The sequence below is a fragment of the Lissotriton helveticus genome, chromosome 8, assembly GCF_964261635.1.
Source record: "Lissotriton helveticus chromosome 8, aLisHel1.1, whole genome shotgun sequence".
Lineage (NCBI taxonomy): Eukaryota > Metazoa > Chordata > Amphibia > Caudata > Salamandridae > Lissotriton > Lissotriton helveticus.
Genome location: NC_136069.1, coordinates 985,491,626 through 985,512,698, shown reverse-complemented (window position 1 = coordinate 985,512,698; position 21,073 = coordinate 985,491,626). Strand labels below are relative to the sequence as shown.

Here is a 21,073-nt window from a genome sequence, read left to right as displayed (position 1 = left end):
TGACATGGACACAGCACAGTGAAGTTGCACCCGAGAAAAAAAGTTGCACACCATGATGATGGAGACAGACTTGCGTTACTGTACCGGTCCAGTACATGCAGGTGGTGAAGCTATTACTTTTCTATTACGGGTAGCACTGAGAATACTCTGTTACAAGGGCTACTGCTTAATTAATTTACCTTTCACCCTACAGTGCAAATGAGTACTAGAAAAGGAAACTGAAGAAGCTAACTAATTTGATTATCTATCACTTCACATGGGACGTATTTAATGACAGATGAGATGACTTTAGGTGCTTTGCTTAATATTGAGTGAACACAGTGATACACCCACACATGAATGACGTACTACAAGTAAACTAAAGTTATTAAGAGAGGTACGGAGTGTCCACCGTAATAACCAGATATATGCTGTGAATGCAAACGCAATACAAAGTACTGCTACTATTCATGGTAGTATTGGACACATTTACAATTTCTTTTCCTTGCCTTCCCTGCACTGGGACGGACGTGCGGGTGCGGTGGTACATGCTCTTCAAGGTAACACTTACTTCACCTGGCGACCATCTACTCTCTCTAGATACACATTTGCTATGTAAGAGTCAGAGAATACCATGCTCCAGGCATCCATTCATTCAAAGTATACGCACACATACAGTTTCTGTTTCACCCACCCAGGCTGCTGTCCTTCCACCCATCCTTGCTTCATCATTGACCCAGCCATGCACCATACCATATTCTTTCCTTCCCAGCCACCTCTGGGTCCAAGCAAACACATATCGTTCTTCTTTGCCAGCCATCATACAAGTTCGCGTCCCACTTACTTACACCCTTCTTTCGCTTTTCGTTCATCCCATCCATCACGTTCGTCTAAGAACTTATTGGGATTCTTCTCACCAAAAACTTCACAGCTAAGTCGAAGTACATTTCGAGGAGGCTACTACCTGGTTGATTTGTAATTGTAATACACCCGTGCAGAAAGCACACTATGCAGTCTTCAATCTCAATAAGTAAGGAATATATAGCTTACCTGTTTCCGCCACAACCGTTTGATCCCCCACAGGAACGGCCACCAGCTCTTCTAACGCCGCATCCTCCCCAGAGGCCTCCGAGTCCAAGTCCAACACAGCCACCTCCGCGCTGGCCCCGTCACCAGATGTTACACCTACAAAGTACATTTAAGAAAGTTAGAATACACCACTCACTACTATATAATATTTGGTCTAGGAGAAATGTTAAAAAAACAGAATACAATGTAATAATTTGTGACTGTCTACTCCATAGTAAAAATGTCCCATTTTCCAGGGAAGGCTGTTGTCTTGCTGCACTTTTATGCACAACTGATGAATGCTTGCTTTTGATTTTTAACACGCACCACTTTTTCTCCTAACAGACAGAAGCTTGACTCCTGAGTCCTAAGAACACGACCAGGATCAAGTTCAAAGTAGGTGAGAGTTCGGCTCGACCACAAGAAATGTGTCCAATTAATCGTCAGCACTAACCACTTTTCCGTTTACAGTTAAATAGTTTTATGACAAAGTAGATTTTAATAAATGTGTTTACTTTTAATAAAGCTTTTACACTTAAATAGACTCTGTGGTTTTTGTTCCTCTAGACTAGAGTGGATGAGCTAAAGGTTTTGGAATTTTTGTAAGCATGAGTGCCTCTGACACTTCTTGACTGTGCTGTGACTCCGTACTACTCTCTTGTCCTGCGTACGATAATCTAGAGATCATTGGGGATCTATAATCGGTGACTTCGGGAGCTGAATGACTCTGCCACACTATCTAGTCAGTAAGGAGACAGTGCATAGAGGTATTGCTGAATATAATGGGAGTCCAATGGAATTGCCAAATGTCCAATCTTAGTTAGCTACACAGACAGACTAATAAGAATAGTCTAGTAATACCACAGGGAGTCATATTCGAGACAGGATAAGAATTTATATCCAGTCTACAAGAAGATCAAAGACGATTTAGAAAAAATCGAATGAGGAACGCTAGGAAAAAATAGGTACTGTTTAGTAAAATGTAAACTTACTGGGGCCAGCAAAGGAGCCCTCGCCTGCCCGATCCTGGCCTGCATCCTCAGCACCCTCCTCCTGTGTCCTCTTGCCCTTGGGGGGAGCTGATGTACAACATGAAAGAAAGAAAAACCATAAAACATGGATGAGATTTTTCAACCAAATCAAACATTTCAAAAGAACAATAACAACATATTTTGGAAAAATAGCAAATAGATAGACAACTATTCCACGGGATCTATCTCATGTGGTATACTACGTTATTCGTATTGCCTGATTTGCGGAACGTTGACTTAGAAAGTTCCTATGTAACTCAATAAACAGACTACTAAAGAGGTTTGCCTAGGCCTGGCACTGCAGGCAGTAGTGCGCAACACGTGACAGACAAAGTCCATCCTGCTTGCAGATCAGTGAATACTCAAACTATCAATCCACGCGCCACCACCGCCACTATTTCTTCTGATAGCCATGTGACTGTCTAAAGGAAGGACACTGGACTTCAGTCTGTTGGGGCTGATTTATAAGTCCCTTGCGGAAGTTGCGGCTGATTTTCCTCCATTGTTGCGTGCCTTTTCTGACGCAGCGGCAGAACAAAAGACTCGCCATGGTGTTGGTGCGGCGTATATATTAAAAAAAAAAACACATATGGGCATATGGGCGATGCATCACGTTGTAAAGCCCTGCGCCATCAGGGGGCGTTCCGGCGCAAGGGAGGGCGTACCTGCGCAGGAACGAATCCTAAAAGTGGCTGAGGGAAATCTACAAGATGTCAATCAGTCATTTTTAGGACAATGATGCATGACTCAAACCCTGCGCGCTTGAAGCCGACGTACGGCTTGATGCAGCATTGGGGAGATAGGGTACCCCAGAGCATTGCTGGAGCTGCGCCATCGTTGGCACGCAACTCCAGCAATGCGCTGCCTTTACGGCACAGATGCGTAAGGCTTCTGTGACGTTTTGGGCCAATGGGTGGTGGTGGCATGGCACACAATTACTGCCGCATCCCTGCTACTTTGCAGGGATGCGCCGGTAATTGAAAATATGACCCTTACTGTCTAGCATTACGCAGTTCTTTTCTTTACAGTACACTGATACATAATTTCTCAGGCCAATGAAATGCTTCTGAACACAACATACAAAACAAAGAAGCATAGTAGCAAGCAAGGCTACTGAGAAGGAGAGCAGTGCACCTGAAAATGAAATGCATAGAAGATTTTGAAATATAATTTACCTCAATGTAATCGGCAGCATTATTGCTCTTGGTAAAGAACAAAGATTTGCAAATAACAGAGCAGGATAAAACAGAGTAGTAAATGTACTACTACTACTACTCACCAAGCCCGGGGACCTCTACGCCGAGCGCGTCCAGCAAGTCCCGCTCCCGGTCCATGACATCGGTCCAGCGGTGGGTGGCCTGGTTATATGTGCGCCGGACCCCAGAGATCTTGTACATGGCCCGGCACACCTTCTCCCACCGCTGGCGGCGCTCCCGGATGCCATAGCCGGTCGCGATCTTGCCGCCTCCCAGGATCGTCTTGGGGAGGCGGCGCTGGACATGGAAGATCAGTGCCGCCACTTCCTCCGCGCTGAAGATCTCCCTCGGGACCACTTGCTCCCCCCTTAAACGCCCGCACGGGAGCCGGGCACGGGGTGCGGGACCCTTCCCCTTCTCAGGGTGCTTCCCGGCTCCCTTTACCATGGTCTGGGCAGAAATAAACTTAAATGATAAAGAAGAAATAGAATAGTGAAGAAGAAAAGAAAAGAGTTTAAAAAAGTAGTTTAAAAGTAAATAAAAGCTGCAGAAAACACAAAAATATAGAGCTAGAAAAATAGAGGGTTAGATAATAAGTAAAATTAGATCAAAAAAACTTCAAACAAGCAAAGGATGGCAGAGATTGAGAGAGGATACAGAAAGCATGCCCAGAACCATAGCAATGAATGAGAAACAAGATGGCCGCGCCCGTTCACGACCGCGTGGGTAAGTTCGCGCGAGATTTTCCTTGCGAGTACGCGCGAAATTGTACTCGCGAGCAGCACACTTTGCGAGATTACACATAGCGGGCGGAAACGGAATTACGTCACGCCAACAAGATGGCCGCGCCCGTGTACGACCGATAGGGTAACTTGGCAAACGAATAGCTAGAAGCGCCTCGCGAACACGCGCAAGATCACGCGAACATACACGTCGCAACAAAAACAATTTTGTATTCGCACGTATTCGCGGCTTCCGAAATCGATCTCGCACGGATTCGCGCCCCAAATAACGCGCGAAATTGCAAAAAAAACGATTTTAGCTAAAATGAAAGCAATGAGCAGGTGCAAAAGTTCAAACTTAACATTAGTAACATTCAAGGTAGTGCTTCCTGATGGGCCCCTCCAGAGTTTGCAACAATTCTATGACCCTGCTATGACCCAAACAGCAGGCTCATAGAATAGCACCATAAAGGTCCTGTAAAAAAAAAATTTCACTGCAACAAAAAGCAAATTACAGATAAGGAAGGAAGCAGGTGCCAGCCAGACTGGAACTTTCAAAATTACTGACACATTAATGAAACACAAATTAATTGATGGCAGTTGAAGAAGGGCAGGTGTGCTAGCTTTTTTCAACCACCATAATCTACAGTAATAAATAAACCTAATAGGTGCCTGTGAGGATGTACTAGAGGGTGGCATGGGTGTCCCAGAGGGTGGCAGTGGTGAAACAGAGGGTGCTGTGAACCTGTGATGATAAACCAGACGTAGAAACAACATAGTCGCGGCCGTTGCAAGCCGAAAAGTAAGTTCGCAATTGCGAACTTGTCCCAAAATCGGCGCGAACACGCGCCAACACAAAAAACGGAAAAATCCGCAAATCCGCTAGAGTTCGCGGATCTTCGCGGATTGCGAATCCGTAAATACGCAAGTTCGCGGATTGCCAATCCGCAAAATCCGCCCATGCTTAACCATGTCACTTGGAGGCAAATAATATCAAAACGTGTAATAAACGTTACCCAGGACTCGTCTGACAGTTTAGAACCAAAGCCTGCAATATTCCATGAGATGAGTTTGAGAAGAAACTTCGGTTTGCCACATTTATCCAATCAAGTGGCTTCATTATTCATAACTTGTGTGTCCTTGTTGAAGGACCCAGCAGCCTCCCTAGACAAGGTCTCACTTAAGGATACATTTTGGTAGAGGGGTGAGTTCTCACAGTTGTCCCATTTGTTCATATTAAGAATCACATTGTTAGCGAGGGTTTCTGCTGGAAAACCAGAGGCCCCAACAGCAGTTAAAGCTAGTTAATCTCCAACCCCCTGATCTCTATGGGAAGACCCTACTGTCACCGGAGCTACAGTAGTGTTAGAGCACCCAGTTAGTCAATCAATGTCCAACACCCCTGAGAGGACATAAAAACGATTTTGATGAATAAAGGAGGGTGGCTGCATAGGCATGTTCTCTCTAGGACCCATCCTATGTGTGATTTCCCTTGTCCAGTCTTTGTATAGCAGTGGATATAAAACGTCCAATGGATAAGCCTCTATAGAGTCAGCATGTGGGCTTTGGAAATACGTCAATACAAAGTGTGCACACCAAGCATTATTGAAGTTAAGTACAACACAATCCCCGACCCCGCTTTTGGTCGTGTGGCCCAACCAGCTCACTCGTCTGGCCATGATTATATTTTTAAGTCAGTTTATCTTTGTTGAAATTTTATTGGAACGCCAATGGACTGATTTATTTATGAGACTTTGGCAATTTTCTTCCTGACCTACTTCCAAACAGGGGACCCCCTTCAAGACCAGGATATATGGTGTACATTGCGGAGGCAAATTCAACACATCTTTAGCACCCCTCCTGACCCTAAGTTCTCGATCAGTCGCATTACTAACTATATTAACTTTAGGCAGACCGGCCCTAGCTGTCACAAGTATCATAGAGTGATTTATATTCCCTTCTCCTAGTGTCATGTTATTCCCTATGGCATTCTTAGACAGGACTGGCTCAGGATTTTCCTGGGCTACTCCACCATTACCCTCATTAATAGGTTGTATGTCAAAGAGAGGGGCCTGTACATTCATAGTAGGTATTGCATTTATTAGGTTCAATCTGCATGATGGGACACTGAATGTAATAGTATTGACATTAGAACCTCTCAGATAATTAATGTTTTCAGATTGGTTCGAACCCGGACTTGGCTAGTCTAGTCAAAATGGGACTTAGAGCCTCTCTTATAACTATAGCCAATTTATCGCCATTATCATCAATTTCATTGACATTAGTAACCAGGACTTTTGATACCTTTGCCCTCCCTCGTCCCTCGTCCCAGCTGAGTTCTTGAGTTGTTGCCAATTGAGGTAGTTTTCTTAGTTCTCTTCCCTCCTGGCGAAAGACTCCTCAATTTCTTATCAGGCCCTGCCCTATCAGCTCTTTTTCACTTCCATCCTTTTTCTACGCAAGTCTCAGTAGATCTCTCTGCGGGACCAGTAAGCAAGTCAGTTCCTTGGGTTAGGGCAGGTAAAACAGTCTGTCTTGAGACATTTACAACAGGAGATAATGGTGGTTGTGTCCTATGCCCTACGTCAGTTCCCAGTGTGGTAATCTCAGAGTCAATATGTTCGGTAGGAACCACACAGGGAGTGGAAGAGAGTCTACATTCAACTATTTCAATCTCCTTCATTAGAGCTACTACCGCATTTTGTAAAAGAAACCTCCAATGTTGTATCTGTTGTTTTGGACGTTATAGTGGGCTTCCATTTCCCCATTGTTCAAGAAATCAAACGAACAGTCAAACAAACAGTAAGTGGGTTACCTTCTCTTCACTTCACTTAGCGTCTTCCGCTCAGGAATATATCTTGGTTAAATAGGCCCCTGGAGTAGATGTCAAAGCCAAACATAAGGGGTCAAGGTGGGTGGCCCAGTCCATTTTCTATCGGGATCAGACGGGTGCAGACGGCCCCTCCCGCATGCGCCTCATGCTGCAGGAGTCCCCTGTTGTTTTTAAGCGCCTCCAGGCGCTGCAATTCACGTTGGCAACCCTTTCTGCCACAAGTGATGCAGCTCCCAGTGCAGGGTGTAGGCATATAATGGTAAATATGACACATTCCTGCCTTCTACCTTTCATGCAGCACAGTAAGATTTCTTGCTGCGTTGCACTGTGTGAGGGTTTGCTCAATCTGGGCTACAGTGCTTAATTTGAGCCAGTGGTTTCTGGTGCTCGGTACCGGCACCTGATTGCCAGATCCAGGGCTTATGACAGTCTCCCACATAGTGGTGCTGCCTGGCTAATTTAGGTTTGAGCAACAGCAACAGCCACAGCCGTTTATTAGTTGAATTTACATTTTCAATGACTAATACCTACCTCCCAAGCCATTCTTATAACTGTGGGGAGGGGGGTAGAATAGTATGAACTGTCACACTTGTTGGAGTGTGATGGGTAGGAGTGTTTGTACTGTCATTGGCAGCTGGCAGGGGCAATGTTTGGTGCAAGCTGCAGTGGCCTCTCAACGTCAAATTAAGCAATGTCAGTATATACGGCCTATATACTCTCAGGGACATATTTATAAAAAAATCATGCAATGCAGCAAGCATCTTGTGCTGTGTGAAAGGGAAAGGGCAAGAATACGCTGTATTTATAATTATATGACACATGCATGTCCTTTCCTAGCGCTGATGCACTTTTGGCTGCTTAGCGTCAGCACATGCACCATTGTGACATATTGCAAGGGTGCCTACATTGCAGACATGGAATCTTTTTGTGCAGGAAGGGATGCCTTCCTGTCCAAAACAATCCTCTAAACCATTTTTCTCCATCTAAGTGTGCTTTAGAATGTCTGCTAGTGTGGCTATAAACATATACACACATACACCTACCTGCATATATTTACAGAGAAAATATAATATTAGCGAGTGGCGACAGCCACTATGTTGTAATATTTAGGATGGTTTTTCCATTGGAAATGGCTAGTTTGGTTTATTAATATGGGACTAGGTTTACTAACTGAGGGACTCTCACAAACTACAACTTAAAAAAATAGAGTGTTCTGATTGGCCTATGGGGGCTTCTTTTCTTCTGCCATCTTGCTCCCACAGGAGTGAGGGTCCCGCTGGAGAGCGCTCGGATTGGCTCGCCACAACATGAAAACAAATGTTACAGCAACCATTCCAGAACTTCAGAGACACTGGGGCAGATGTACTAGATGTGTTCAAATGGAGAGGGTAGGAATGCACTATATCTACTAATATATGGTGCATTCCTGCTCCCTCTCTGTTTTGTCACACTACTGGCTGCCAAGCGCCAACACAGGCACCCTTGCAAAACAATCCTCTAAGGCTTATTCCTCTTTCTATGTGTGCTGCAGAATACAGCACTTGTAGAAAGAAGGGAAAATGAGTAGAAATAAACATAGTTCTGTTCATTATGCCTCCGCTCTGAAGGTGTAGCATTTTTATGCATTCCCAGGTTTATTAGTATTAGTAAATATGGGAATGCGCCAAAAACCATGGGTGGATGCATGGGATTGCACACATTCCCCCTAACCATGAAAACAGATATCGCCTCAGGTGATGGTGACTTAATGGACTAATGCATCCACTGTAGAGGACTGTGTTTGACCTCATGGTCACAGGTTCAAATCCCAGTGGGTCCACTCAGCCTTTCATCCCTCTGAGGTTGATAAAATGAGTACCATTGAGTTGTGTAACAATAAACATGTACTATTCAGTGCCAAGATACCATTCTGGGTGAACATGTGCCATACAACAACACATGTTATGTTAGGGATGGGGTTCCTGGCGACTGTAAAGACTTGGGGAGGTGGGGGCAAATGGCCCCCTCTCCCCATTAATGTAAATAAAATAAAAGAGTTGCCGGCTCCTACCAGAACCCAGGATGGGTGTTGACTGATGAGCCAAAGGGGTAACAGGGGCCCTGGTGCTTCCCCCACAGCCCCAAACAAAATATGAGTATCTGGGGTCTCAGGAGCAGCTAATTTGTTATGCACTGCTCCTAGCAAAGTGCGCCCTACAATACCCTATGGAATTTTACCGCAATATATTTTCCTGCTTGGAGTGCCTCTAGAGGGGCACCACCACTTTCTTTATGTTATGGAGAGGGCTGGAGGATGTGCAGCAGCTCCACTGTAACATTTAAAAAAACGTGTAAGTCTCCTGGGTCATTGAATTCACAACCACTGGAGAACTTACCATATTGTTTTAAAGCACTCCATAGAGCAGAAGCTGTATGGTGAAGAGCCCCCTTTTGGTCGGTTCTATGTCTGCACTTTCTAGCTTTGAAAAATGTTAAAAAGAAGCTTCAGAGACATGTTGTTAGGGTGTTTTTTTGTAATAAAACGTTATTACTTTTCTTTAATGACAATCACTTTTATCAAACATTGAACATTGTGAATTAATTAAATATGCCTTTTATCAAAATTATTGCTCATTTTCTAACAAAGACTATGCATGTACTTTATAAATTGTGATATATTGTTATTATGACCCCTCCTCAAAGCCAAATGGCTCACTTTTTAAATTTTTTGTTGTTTTGACCCTTTGACAAAGTCAGTAGCTCTACGTTACTTAAAATGACACCCCTTAAATTCAGCAATGTGCAATCACAGGAGTTTGGGTATACCAGGTCCTTTTTTCCAGCCCCCGCCACATCCCCCCCACCGTGCATGGCTTGTGCCCATTGGGGAGGGCTTGGGCATCAGTGGGAATTAGGTGAGGAATCTTGCCCGCTGCCTACCCAATGCTGCAAGAGGTTGACTGCCCATGAGGGGATTGGTATCTAATGGGACATTTACGACCCATTGTTCAATGCATAACTACAAAAGTTAACTGTGAGTGCCCAAGGGCCAATGTTTTTGATTTAATGCTTAACAGAGCAGCAAGATACTAACTCGTAGGAATAAGTGTAAATTGTGAAAATTAGTAAATAATGACTGCATTGGGTTCGGTATTTATTGGGTGCATAGTTTGATCCCCATTCCAATTAATAGAGATAGGCATTTGGAATAACACAGTAACAATGCTTTGATTCCCCACTTTGAGGTGCACAACAGTACATATTTACTCACATGATTAGGTCAAAATGTACCTGGCATAAATCATGCAAAGAAAAAAATCTATTTTGTGCATTTTATGCCCCCCTGTAATAACAATTCAGAAATGAACATAAGTTTGTAGCCCAATCAGGATTTGCATGCTTGTCTGTAGGCCACTGTGCCCAGTTGTGGCATAATACCCTTGAAACCTTGAAATTGCTGCCCATAAGCAAAACATGAATTAAAGAGCAAAGGCGGCAGTCTGTAATTCTGTACTGAGCCACACAAAAAATTGAATGCTGTATTACCTGGGTAATACTCTGAGCGGCTGCCAAGACAAACAGCTTTTTAGTGTGTTACTGAACAGGTACAATTACAAAGTCAAACTTTGAGGGTGTGGGCTGAAAAACACACATTCGATTGAGCACTGTCCCTCACTACTCCATATATGTTGGTTCCCAGCCACACACCTCAATGGGGCTGCTACAATTATTTGAGGCAAAGAGCCAGGTTACTGGACTTTGGCAGTGCTGCCTTTCTGTGCGCAAGGATATGTTGGGCTGAATTGGTAGGACACCTTAGCTCCTCCAAGGACTGGTAGACATTATGCACCTCATGTTTGTCCCACGTCATGTCCAATATTGTAAAAATGGTCCTGAATAAAGTGGTTTCCAACCTTTGCTTGGAGAAGGCTTGCATGCACAATCTCCAATGCTTTTATCAAACTTTATGCGCAGATGAATGGCACCCAATTATTTTGGATTACAGAAGCAGCTTTGTGTCCCCTGTCTTAAATATATGTCGACAATTACAACAAGAACTGCCAAGAATACTGCTCAGGCAGAGAAAGTGGATATCTTATTTGATTCTTTGTGCTTTGCTTTTCTTTAAGAAATTAATTAGTTACTATATCAAACTGTACAAAACATCCATAACCCTTTAATTGAAAACAATAATAGATGCATAAATGCAAAGATATATATGGATGCATGTACCCATCTACCTTGTTTATTAGACAACTGCTTGATAACATGTACTTTCGAATACAAACAATGTCATCTTCTTGACCAAAGCTAGAAAGGCTGACAATTACAACATCTATCCAATGATCAATTACTTTAGGAATTCTTCTCTGCAAGTGAAGCTGATCAGTTTTTTTCTGTCAGCAAGCCATATATTCCCAGGAAGGTTTTTAGACTGAAAAGCACTTCTCTCCAGCTTCTATGCAAGTTTGATAATCCAAGATTTTAAAATAATACTCATGTTAATTGAATCTCCACAATAGAAAAAAGTTTGATTATTAATGATCTTACATGTCCATTTATTATTTTAAAATGTGATTTGTCTGCTTTTGGCACCTATAAACATTCATCAAAGCAAAGTGATATTCAGCACCTGACAACAGCACTGAGCTATGGGAAATAGGGAACTTAAATGTTATGACATTAACCTAAAAAATTGTTTGTAAGCAAGGTGGCAATGGTCCTAAATCATTTCCTTAAATTCTACTTAGGAAAGAACTGGGTAGTACTGGTGTTGACCAGAGTGCTGTATTGAATGCTTTGATATACTGAGCCAATCTAAAGTGGCATAGTAGCAGGATGAACTGTAAGATCAAATGACCTTTGTTGATACTGACAAGTAGTCCCCTAGTGGTTCTGTATAGGAATTATGTGGGAGAAAGTGGGACTAAATACCTTTTGCGGAGATGCTGAAAGTATTGCAAAATTTCCAAGTAGATTATTCAAGAAACTACTGGGGTTATTGACCAAGGTAACGTATACCTGTGAGTAATTTGCTCATATGTTTACTCTTACGGGGAACATCCTTTACAACGCAACTTTTACTCCGCACTACCATTACGACGCAGCTATTACAACGCAAGCTGTTACAACGACTTGCGCTGTAGGGCGCTGTAGGATAGGGAATAGTTTAATTTTCTATCCAACACCTTCCCTACTATCCACGGGGACTGGAGTTGGAATAGAAAATTAAACTATTCCACTATCCAGCGCCCCCCAACGCAAGTCGTTGTAACGACTTGCGTTGTAAAAACTGTGTTGTAATGGCATGCGGAGTAAAATCATGCGTTGTGATGTCATACATCCACTCCTACAGTTTGGAGTACCTTTACTACTCTTGCCAATTCCAAATTCTGAGAGAAAGATTACCTCAAAGAATACACTTATACTACTCCACTTCCTGAAAAAGGGGATGGAGACAAATTTATTAGTGTCAGTTACTACTGCCAAAAAGAACAGTAGTAAGTTCAGCAACACACATGGCCAGCCACTGATACTGCAACGCCCACTCATAGAAAATAATTGAGGTAGGGACTTGAAATAAAACCCCATTGAAGGAATGTTAAATTAACGTAAACTATTTAAAATATTCACGAATACAATTAAATGTTGGAAATTAATCTAAAAATCTAACATTTATTATTAAATTACAGTATATTTTACAACCCTTTTACATTTAAACAGATATGTAAGATTACATTTTAAAAAAAGAGAATTATATTACATTAAATCAATTCTAGACTCCAATTTCAGTATTTATTACTGCATACATTTTGTAATTTACACTTCAGAAAAATAATTGTAAATTAATGTAATATATTTAAATAATTCAAAATTACAAGCAAAACTAAGACAATAGTGCTGCAGCATTTTGTTCTTTTGTTCTACATTTAAATAAATCTATTAACTGAATTTGCAATAATATTTGACATACAAATATTTCTGCAACTTTTTTCAAGTTCAATAAACATTTTTAGTTTCTCCTATACTTTACTACACAGAGATCTCAGCCCTGGCTGCAAGGTCTCCCTGAGATAAAGTATAGGAAAATAAAAACATTTATTTAACTCAAAAGCGATTTTATTTGTGTATGTGTATTTTGGTTATCATGATTTTAGTCATGTTTATTTTCTCAATCTAGGAATATAGAAGCACAAGAACACATGCTCTCGATGATAAACAATAATCACAGAAGTCAACGCAAGATTGAGCCAGAGGTATAAACACAAAATATAATTACATTCAACATTTGTAAACTGGGTAATAGTAATTCTTGGTTTTCTACTATGGGGAAACAGCAAAAGTATGGTCTGAAGTGTTATGTTAAAACAAGATACTATTATGACTTCTATATGAATAAATCCCAAAAGCTCATTCAATTAGACTAAAAAGTAGAACCTGTATATTGAGAAGAAGATATAATAATGGAATTTGGAATGCTGGAACAGTTTATAGCCAAGGTGAGACGTATACTATTCCTACACCACGGCTAATCCAGGATATAGGAATCATTCTGTTTTACATGCATTGTGTTTATGTTTAACTTTTACTTTGGGCGGGGGATACCTTTAAAAAAAGACACAGATTGTAGATGTATTACTGCTTGTAGAGAATGGCTTAATTCTTTATATTTTATGATTTTTTGGGACAGATAGCTGGTCTTTAAAACATATTTTCTTTAAATTCAAAGGTACTCATAGTTCAGCATAATAAACTGCTTGTACAGTCACATTCTATTACATAGGTATCTGTTGCTAAGAGTTCATACTTAAACTATTTAGGAATAAATGCATATCCAATATAAAATAGCCATAAAAGCCTCTACTGCTGAAGACTGCAATACATTCTCAGGAAATATGTCAGTCAAATGCTACAATAAAATACAACATAATACAATGCAGATATAATTTTTCTACATATTGTAACCCGATGAGCTGAAATACTGGGTTTTTCTATGTACTTTTTAAACTGTGCATCACTGAATCACTACAGTTTATTATGCCATCAACTTCGCTATGATCAGGGCTTTTTGATATTTTGCACAATTTTAAAACTTTTTTAGATACATCTTTGGCGTTTATGCACCAAACAAGACCTTTAGTGTTTGGGCTGATGATCTGATCTTGATCCACAGATCTATCACACTTACCTATCATAAAGGAACATAAGCAATCCCAAAGGAACATTCTTCTTTATTGATGATATGCCGAGCTTCCTTCATCGCAATACAAGATCACCAATATGGTTACAGTTACCGGTCAATAATATACAATCAAAAAAGAAACATTAAACACCTACTTCGATCTGTGATTGCTGCTCTTGCCTCTTGATTATTGGTCTTATTCTTCAGGTTCTGTGCTACGGTAATCAGTTCATCTAGCTGTGGCCTTCTCTGTTCCAGATCCTTGAGTGTTTCCTAGAAGAAAAAAAACAGACATTGTCAATCTATGTTGGATCATGACTAATGGTTAGGGTTGTGAACATTAATGAACACTGTAGATAGGACACCTCTTATGCGATTTGTAGTCAAATAAAAATATTCACATGTTCAATGTTCTTCCTATACAAAGATTCCTGGTGTGAATTCTATAAACTCAGCACATGGCACCATTAGGCAACAAGGATGAACATAGTAGCTAAACTGAAAAGCTGATGACAGAACATTTAAAATAACTAGAATTTAACAAGGGTACACATAATATTACTCCACCCATTGTAGTACAATCGCTTATGCATTTCCTGCATGATAATGCAAAAACAAAAGAAACTAATACTGACAGCATCTTGAGTTTAAAATGTGATGCATTAGTTACTTTAGCAGCATGGTTTACAGTAACACCAATACCCAGCAGTAGACAATAAGAGAGTGCTTGCAATGTAGAGGCTTATGGTTCTGAGAAATAGCAAATGTCTTAATTACATTTTAGAGGATCCAAATAAGAATCTTTGACTGCTGCTTGCACTTCTTAGGAGCTGTCTGGCCTTGCCAACTTTGCTTATCATTCATTCTTGTTATAGCTGAAGAAGACAATGTGATATGTATCAGTGTAGTAACAGCTTTCAGACACTTGGTCCCGCCTGCCACCAAATGGTATTTAGCCATATATTTTTTACCATGGGCTAAAGGTATACCTAAAGAATGGTGAGTGTACATATCACCTGACCCAGACAAGAGATAATTATTGTCTATTTTTCTTAATTTATTTCAATGATTTCTAAATGGCTGACCTGGTAAAGAAAGGCACAGAGTAGCAAATTTGAAAATTAGAGATGTAATTTCCTGAGAAACCCTACTCCCCTAACCCTACCTTAACCCCCTAACCAACAGTGGCCTTATCCAGGTAGGGTAGTCCTGAGAGCTTTGAGAAAAAAAAGACTCCTCAAAGCCACTTCCTTTCTGGGTTTTTTTTAGCAGGAAGTGGTAAACCATAAGTAGATAATATAAAATACAGCATATAAACAATTAACATGCACTCCATATTTCCAATCTGGCCATGTGTGAATATAAAAAGCATCAACAATAAACAACAAACTGGCTACGAGGCTTAAATCAGTAAATTCATGCAGGGTAACATAAATCAAGTAGGATACTGACTAGAAATAGTATTATGTGTAAAATATCAACTATACCATGCTAAGCAGAAAGCCTGTTTGTTACATTGTCTGCATTCTGGGTTTATCTGATGCTAATTGTTTAATAGTAATATCACTCACACCAATCCTATTTCACACTTGCCACAGACCTGTCTTCTCTGTTCTTGTAGTGAAGAGTAGAACCTTCCAAAATGCATTTCACGGGAGAGTTTTAAGATATATTTGTTCCATTCTTAGTACTCTATGTTTATTTACTTTGTAACCCATTTTTCAAATTTAGCTTTATTCGGTTGGGACAGACAACCATAAAAGCACCCATTTAATACAGAACAAATAAAAACAATTTAGTATGGGTCCGTGTCCTTGTAAATAAATATAACACATGTCATTAGGAAAATACAATTAACGCTTAGCAGCTATAGAATCACATCATGTTAAACAAGTTATATAAAGTGCAATGTGCTTAATGTAAACAATTAACACTTAGCAGCTAGAATAACATCAAGTAATACAGATGTTATAAAACTGCGATGTGCTCAATGTAAACAATAGACACGTAGCATCTAAAAAGTTGCATATAGTACAGTCTGTCATATTGTGTCTTACAGTTGCAAGCGAATTGGCACGGCCCAATCTCGTTTTAGCTTTGTAGAAGAATACAATACCATTAAAATACCATACTCTTCCTGGCCTTAATTGAACTAAGGATAAAAGAGGCAGTAGAAAAACACATCCCCGGTTCTTCCAGAGCCATCAATAGGGACATAGCAGCTTTGATGGATTTTGCCTCATGTTTTAAAAAAAGTGGTTTAAGATACATGATTCTAAATGCCAAAAACAGATCACATAGAAGTAAAAAGTGCATGGTACTATGCTTTGTAGAGCCATCACAAGGGCATGGGGAGGAAGAATGCTTTCTCATAGTGGGGAACGCACCCAGGTGGTGCACTAAACCAAGCCTCATTCTAGTTAAAACAAAACGGTGGGAACTTCTAGTAACACATTTTAAATTTAATTTTACTCGGCTTTGCTATTTTGTTGTTATTTACCTTTTATATGAGTTGTTTGGAAAAATGTAAATACAAAAACAAATAACTATTGTAGCATACAACCTCCCCATAGTTAGAAGCACTTTACCACAAAGCAAACTTTAATGATTCTTTCATATGTCCTTCTGGGCAGATTTGAAGGAGATTAATCATGGTCCTAAAAAAATAGGCTCAAACTACATGTTTCGAGGGGATAAACGAGAATATTTACAAATGTATTTATTTGTTGGTCTTGTAAACCATAGTTTAACACACATGCACTTTAGCATTAGTTAGCAGTGGTAAAGTGCCCAGAGTCCTAAGGCAAAAACAGGAGTTCTGAATGCAGAAAGTTAGGGGCAACCACACCAAGGTTGCCAGGTCTAACACAAGTATCCCACAGCTGAAAGTGAGGAGAGATACTCAACCCCTTGGGAGTTCTCTTCACTAAGGCGGAAGAACCTGGAAAGACCATCAGCATTGGCGTGATCTGTTCCAGGACGGTGTTCCACTGTAAAGTGCATTAGGTGTAGGGAAATGGACTGCTTCAACAGTTTGGGATTCTCACACCTCATTTGCTTCAACCATCTCAGAGGTCTGCGGTCTGTCTAAATCCAGAAGCGTGTACCAAACAGGTATGGTCTCAGCTGCTTCAGTGCCCAGGCCACAGTAAGGGTTTCAATTTCTATTGCGTTCCACCTCTGTTCCTCCTTAATGCTGGCTCTCACCTTGTCAGACAACCTGTACATTTTGTTCCTCAAAGGTGTGCTGTCCCCATTATCAATCTCATGGGTAAGCCATGTAGTGAGTCCTGTTGTTAGTGAGAACAAAGAGGGAAACCGTCCCAACAACTGGTGACATTCTCTCTGTTAATCTAGGGTCAGGGTAGGGGAGAGGCAGGGTAGAGTAGGGGAGCGGCAGACACCCACATCTGACCCATCCTGCTCTTTGGGAGAAAGAAGGTTGGGGTGAGGTTTGCTCTCCTCCTCCATCCCATCAGAAGTTACTAGGACCATGGTAAGCTCAGACCTGACATGAAGGATCCTTTAAGGGTTTCTGGAAGTCTTGAGGTCAACCAAGTAGGTGATCTCAATCTTTCGCTCCTTCACCTCATAAGGCTCAGACCAACAGTCTTGCTGGGCCCGGGGCTCCTCCACCCACAATGTTTGGCCAGGCTAAAACTCATTGTGGCTGACCACATCCTGGGAGGCTATCCCGGGAGCTAGCTCTAACTGAGAGGTTTACTCACAGGGTGCCCATACAGAAGCTCAAAGGGTCTAAATCCAACCCCATTCTGCGGTACCTCTCCGTAGGTGAACAAAAGGCATGGCAGGAGGACGTAATGCTTCCGCCTCATGTTCTATGGTTGTCCCATAATCCTGCCTTTTAGGGTCCTGTTGAACTTTTTAACAAGCCCATTAGTTTGGGGGTGGTAAGGATGGAGAACTCTTAGGTCCCTCAGACTCCTTTCACATGACCTTCACGTACCCTGACATGAAGTTAGGTCCCTGGTCAGATACCACCTCCTTGCCTGCACACAAAGGGCTGCATACTCCCTGTAGTTCGTCTGGAGCCAGGACAGGGAAGCCAGGATGCCTGGGGATTTCGATGGGAAATGTCTAGAAGCTTTTCCACCACTTCAAAGGCACAACTGGGTATAATAAATACTGGGACTCAGATACTAACTATTCAGCACACTTCTGGACCTGTGGATACTCTGCCAGGGAAATGGACTGCTGAGCAATTGAGGACTGCCATTCTGTCAGACTGCTACTCTGCTAGACTAATGCCTTGCTGTGCTACTGCCTTGCTATGCTGGCCTGTTGCCTGCTGCCCTCTTGCCTGGGTGAAAAAGACTGGACTGGCATCTTTTGAACCCAGAACCCAGAGTGACTACAAGAGTTAATTGTCTGGATTCCTGACCTGAAGCCTGAGGGACATAACAGGCACCCAACAACTTTGCACCTGAACTCTGCCATCTGTGAGTCTACTCTGTTACGTGGAGCCACCCCATTCCTGACCGCTTGAAAGTGGGCCTAAGGGTGCTCTGCCATCCTCTTTGGATCGAGTGGAATGGATGCATCTCCTATGCTGTGCCAGGCAACCCTGAGCAAAGCGAACGCATTGCCACTACTGTGTGGATCGGAACCATTGCAAGGACACACACTGCATTGCAGTTAGCCACCGCATCAAAACCACCACTGTGTGATGCATCCACAGTGTAGGCCGTAACATTGCTCGTTAAGGGCAGCCTCAGCTAAACCAGATTCTGCCAATGAGGCCACAATGCCAAACACATCCTCCAATTGCTCCCCTGCTTGCACATTGGAAAGGGGCAACCTGGACAAACAATCCACAAAAATATTCTTAGCACCAGGAATGTATTCCAATTGAAAATGGAATTCCATCAATCTATAGTGCCACTTAGAAATACAGGGAGTGGCATTGCGGCTCCCTTCATGGTGAACACGTTTATTAAAGGCGTGTGGTCCATATGGATGATGAACTCTGAACCCCATAAGTATTGCATAAACTGATCCACACCCCACCAACAAGCCAGGGCTTCACGCTCTATAACAGAGTAGGTGGACTCTGCACCTCTTAAAGTGTGAGATGCAAAGGCCACCACTTCTTCCCTTCCCTCTCTTCTTTGGGTAGCATGTCACCCAACCCATACTGACAGGCATCCGTGACTACAGTAGACAGATCATGTGTATCAAAAGGTTGCAGAGGAATAGCACTACTCAATTCTAATTTTATTTGTTGGAATTCACTCTCTAGGTCGTAAGACCATAATAATTGTTGGTTTTTCATCATAAGTATCCTCATGCTATGCGTTTTATCACTGCACTTGGGATTACATCTGGCATAGAATTCTAACATAACAAAAATGACCATAGCTGATCCTTGTTTTGTGGAGTTGGGGAACCCTTTACAGCCTTTATCAAATCTTCCCTCGGAACCACCCCTGTAGCAGACAATTTATATCCCAAGTAATCCATCTCATCTATGGCGAGACTTACATTTCTCTGCCTTTAAAGTGACATCCCTTTCAGTTAAAAATGGATAAAACCATAGCCAATGTCTTGCCATTACACTCCACATTCTTGTGTATCAAGAGAGAGGGATGGACCAGGAGCTAATTATGGTCCAGTACCCATGCTCCCTGGTTAGTCTCAATTCAAATGGGGGTAACTGTTCCAGGGTTAGGCATGTGTGAGGGCATCAAGAAACAAGGCTTGCGCTTGCCTCTAGCTTGCGGGGTGCAGACCTAGGCCGTTATTATTTGATTTATCTTTTGTTTCTTTGTTGTGGGGGACTATTGGGTCCAACCTTGGAACAGTTCGCCCATTGAAATTGAGAGTCCACATTCTTGCCATAGACCAAAATGTCGTCTTAAAAATATTTGACATTGGGAACACCAGAAAACATTGCCTCCATGACCCTTTGAAATACAGCTGAAACAGATGCAAGACCAAAAGGTATTCTTTTCAATCTATAAGCACCAGAAGGAGTCACAAAGTATGTGAGATGACTACTTTCCTTCTTCAGTGTGATCTGGTGGTAAGCGGAGGACATATCCAAAGTGGTAAAAATGTTTGCTCCCTTCAATGAACCCAGCATCTCTGTGATGTTGGGTAGGGGATGTCTGTCCACCCATATCCTCTCATTTAGGTCCCTCAAGTCTATGCACATCCTAAGGGTGCCATTCTCTTTTCTGGCCAAAACCACAGGGGATAACCATTCGGTGCTGTTAATGGGCTCGATGATACCCTGCTGACAAAGAGATTCCGATTCTAGGGACTACTCCTTCCCCATGGCAAAAGGTACCCATCTGGCCTTGTACATGACAGGTTGAGCCCCCTGCTTCAAAATTATAAGATAAGAAAATCCCTTAATTTTTCCAAGAGTTTTACTAAAAACTTGTGGAAAAAACACTTTCCAATCATGTGCACCCACAGCCAAAACAGATTTGAAATCATCTTTGAGGAGAACCTGCTTAGGACTGTTGGGATCTAAAATGATACCCAGATTTTTTTGTTCCATCCATCCCAGAAGAGAAGACATGTCTTTTGCCACATTCACGGTGGCAGGAGTGTCATGTCCTTTAAAGGTTAGCGATCAGTCAAATTTCCCCAAGACCTGAATGGGTTTGCCCCCATAAGCTGCTGGTTTAACCAGGGATTTCCTCATGGGAATATTGATTAACCTGCTCCATTCCTCAGGACCAATGAGGGTGAAAAGGAAATGGAATCAGCTATCAGGGATATATTATTATTACGATTTACACCAATTTGACAAAATGATCACCGACACTAGTACAATCAAGCTCGAATACTTCTGGATCTTTTACATTTTTTATGACATCATTGGTTTTGTCAGGATCACTTAAAACATTCAATTTCTCCCCAACACTTGATTCACAAGCATCAGGCACCATCATAACCTAATTGCCTTCCTCACTGTCTGGATCAGAATCCACCTCCGATATACTATCAACCGAAATAGTTTTTGTTGTTGTAGGTTTGACGTTTGGTGGTCTGGATATGCACACGTTTGCAAAATTACCTTTCTTTTTACATTTCGCGCAATGCTTATCAAA

General features: G+C 41.8%; 1 protein-coding gene across 7 annotated transcripts in view; it reads right to left on the bottom strand.

The window, feature by feature from the left end:
- DMD (dystrophin) overlaps nucleotides 1-21,073 on the bottom strand; it is a 6,826,337-nt gene that overhangs the window by 2,363,430 nt on the left and 4,441,834 nt on the right. For all 7 annotated transcript variants that reach the window (XM_078657819.1, XM_078657824.1, XM_078657821.1 and 4 more), the window contains exon 52: nucleotides 14,147-14,264. In XM_078657819.1, the coding sequence (XP_078513945.1) occupies nucleotides 14,147-14,264 (118 nt within the window). The remainder of the gene's footprint in view (nucleotides 1-14,146; nucleotides 14,265-21,073) is intronic.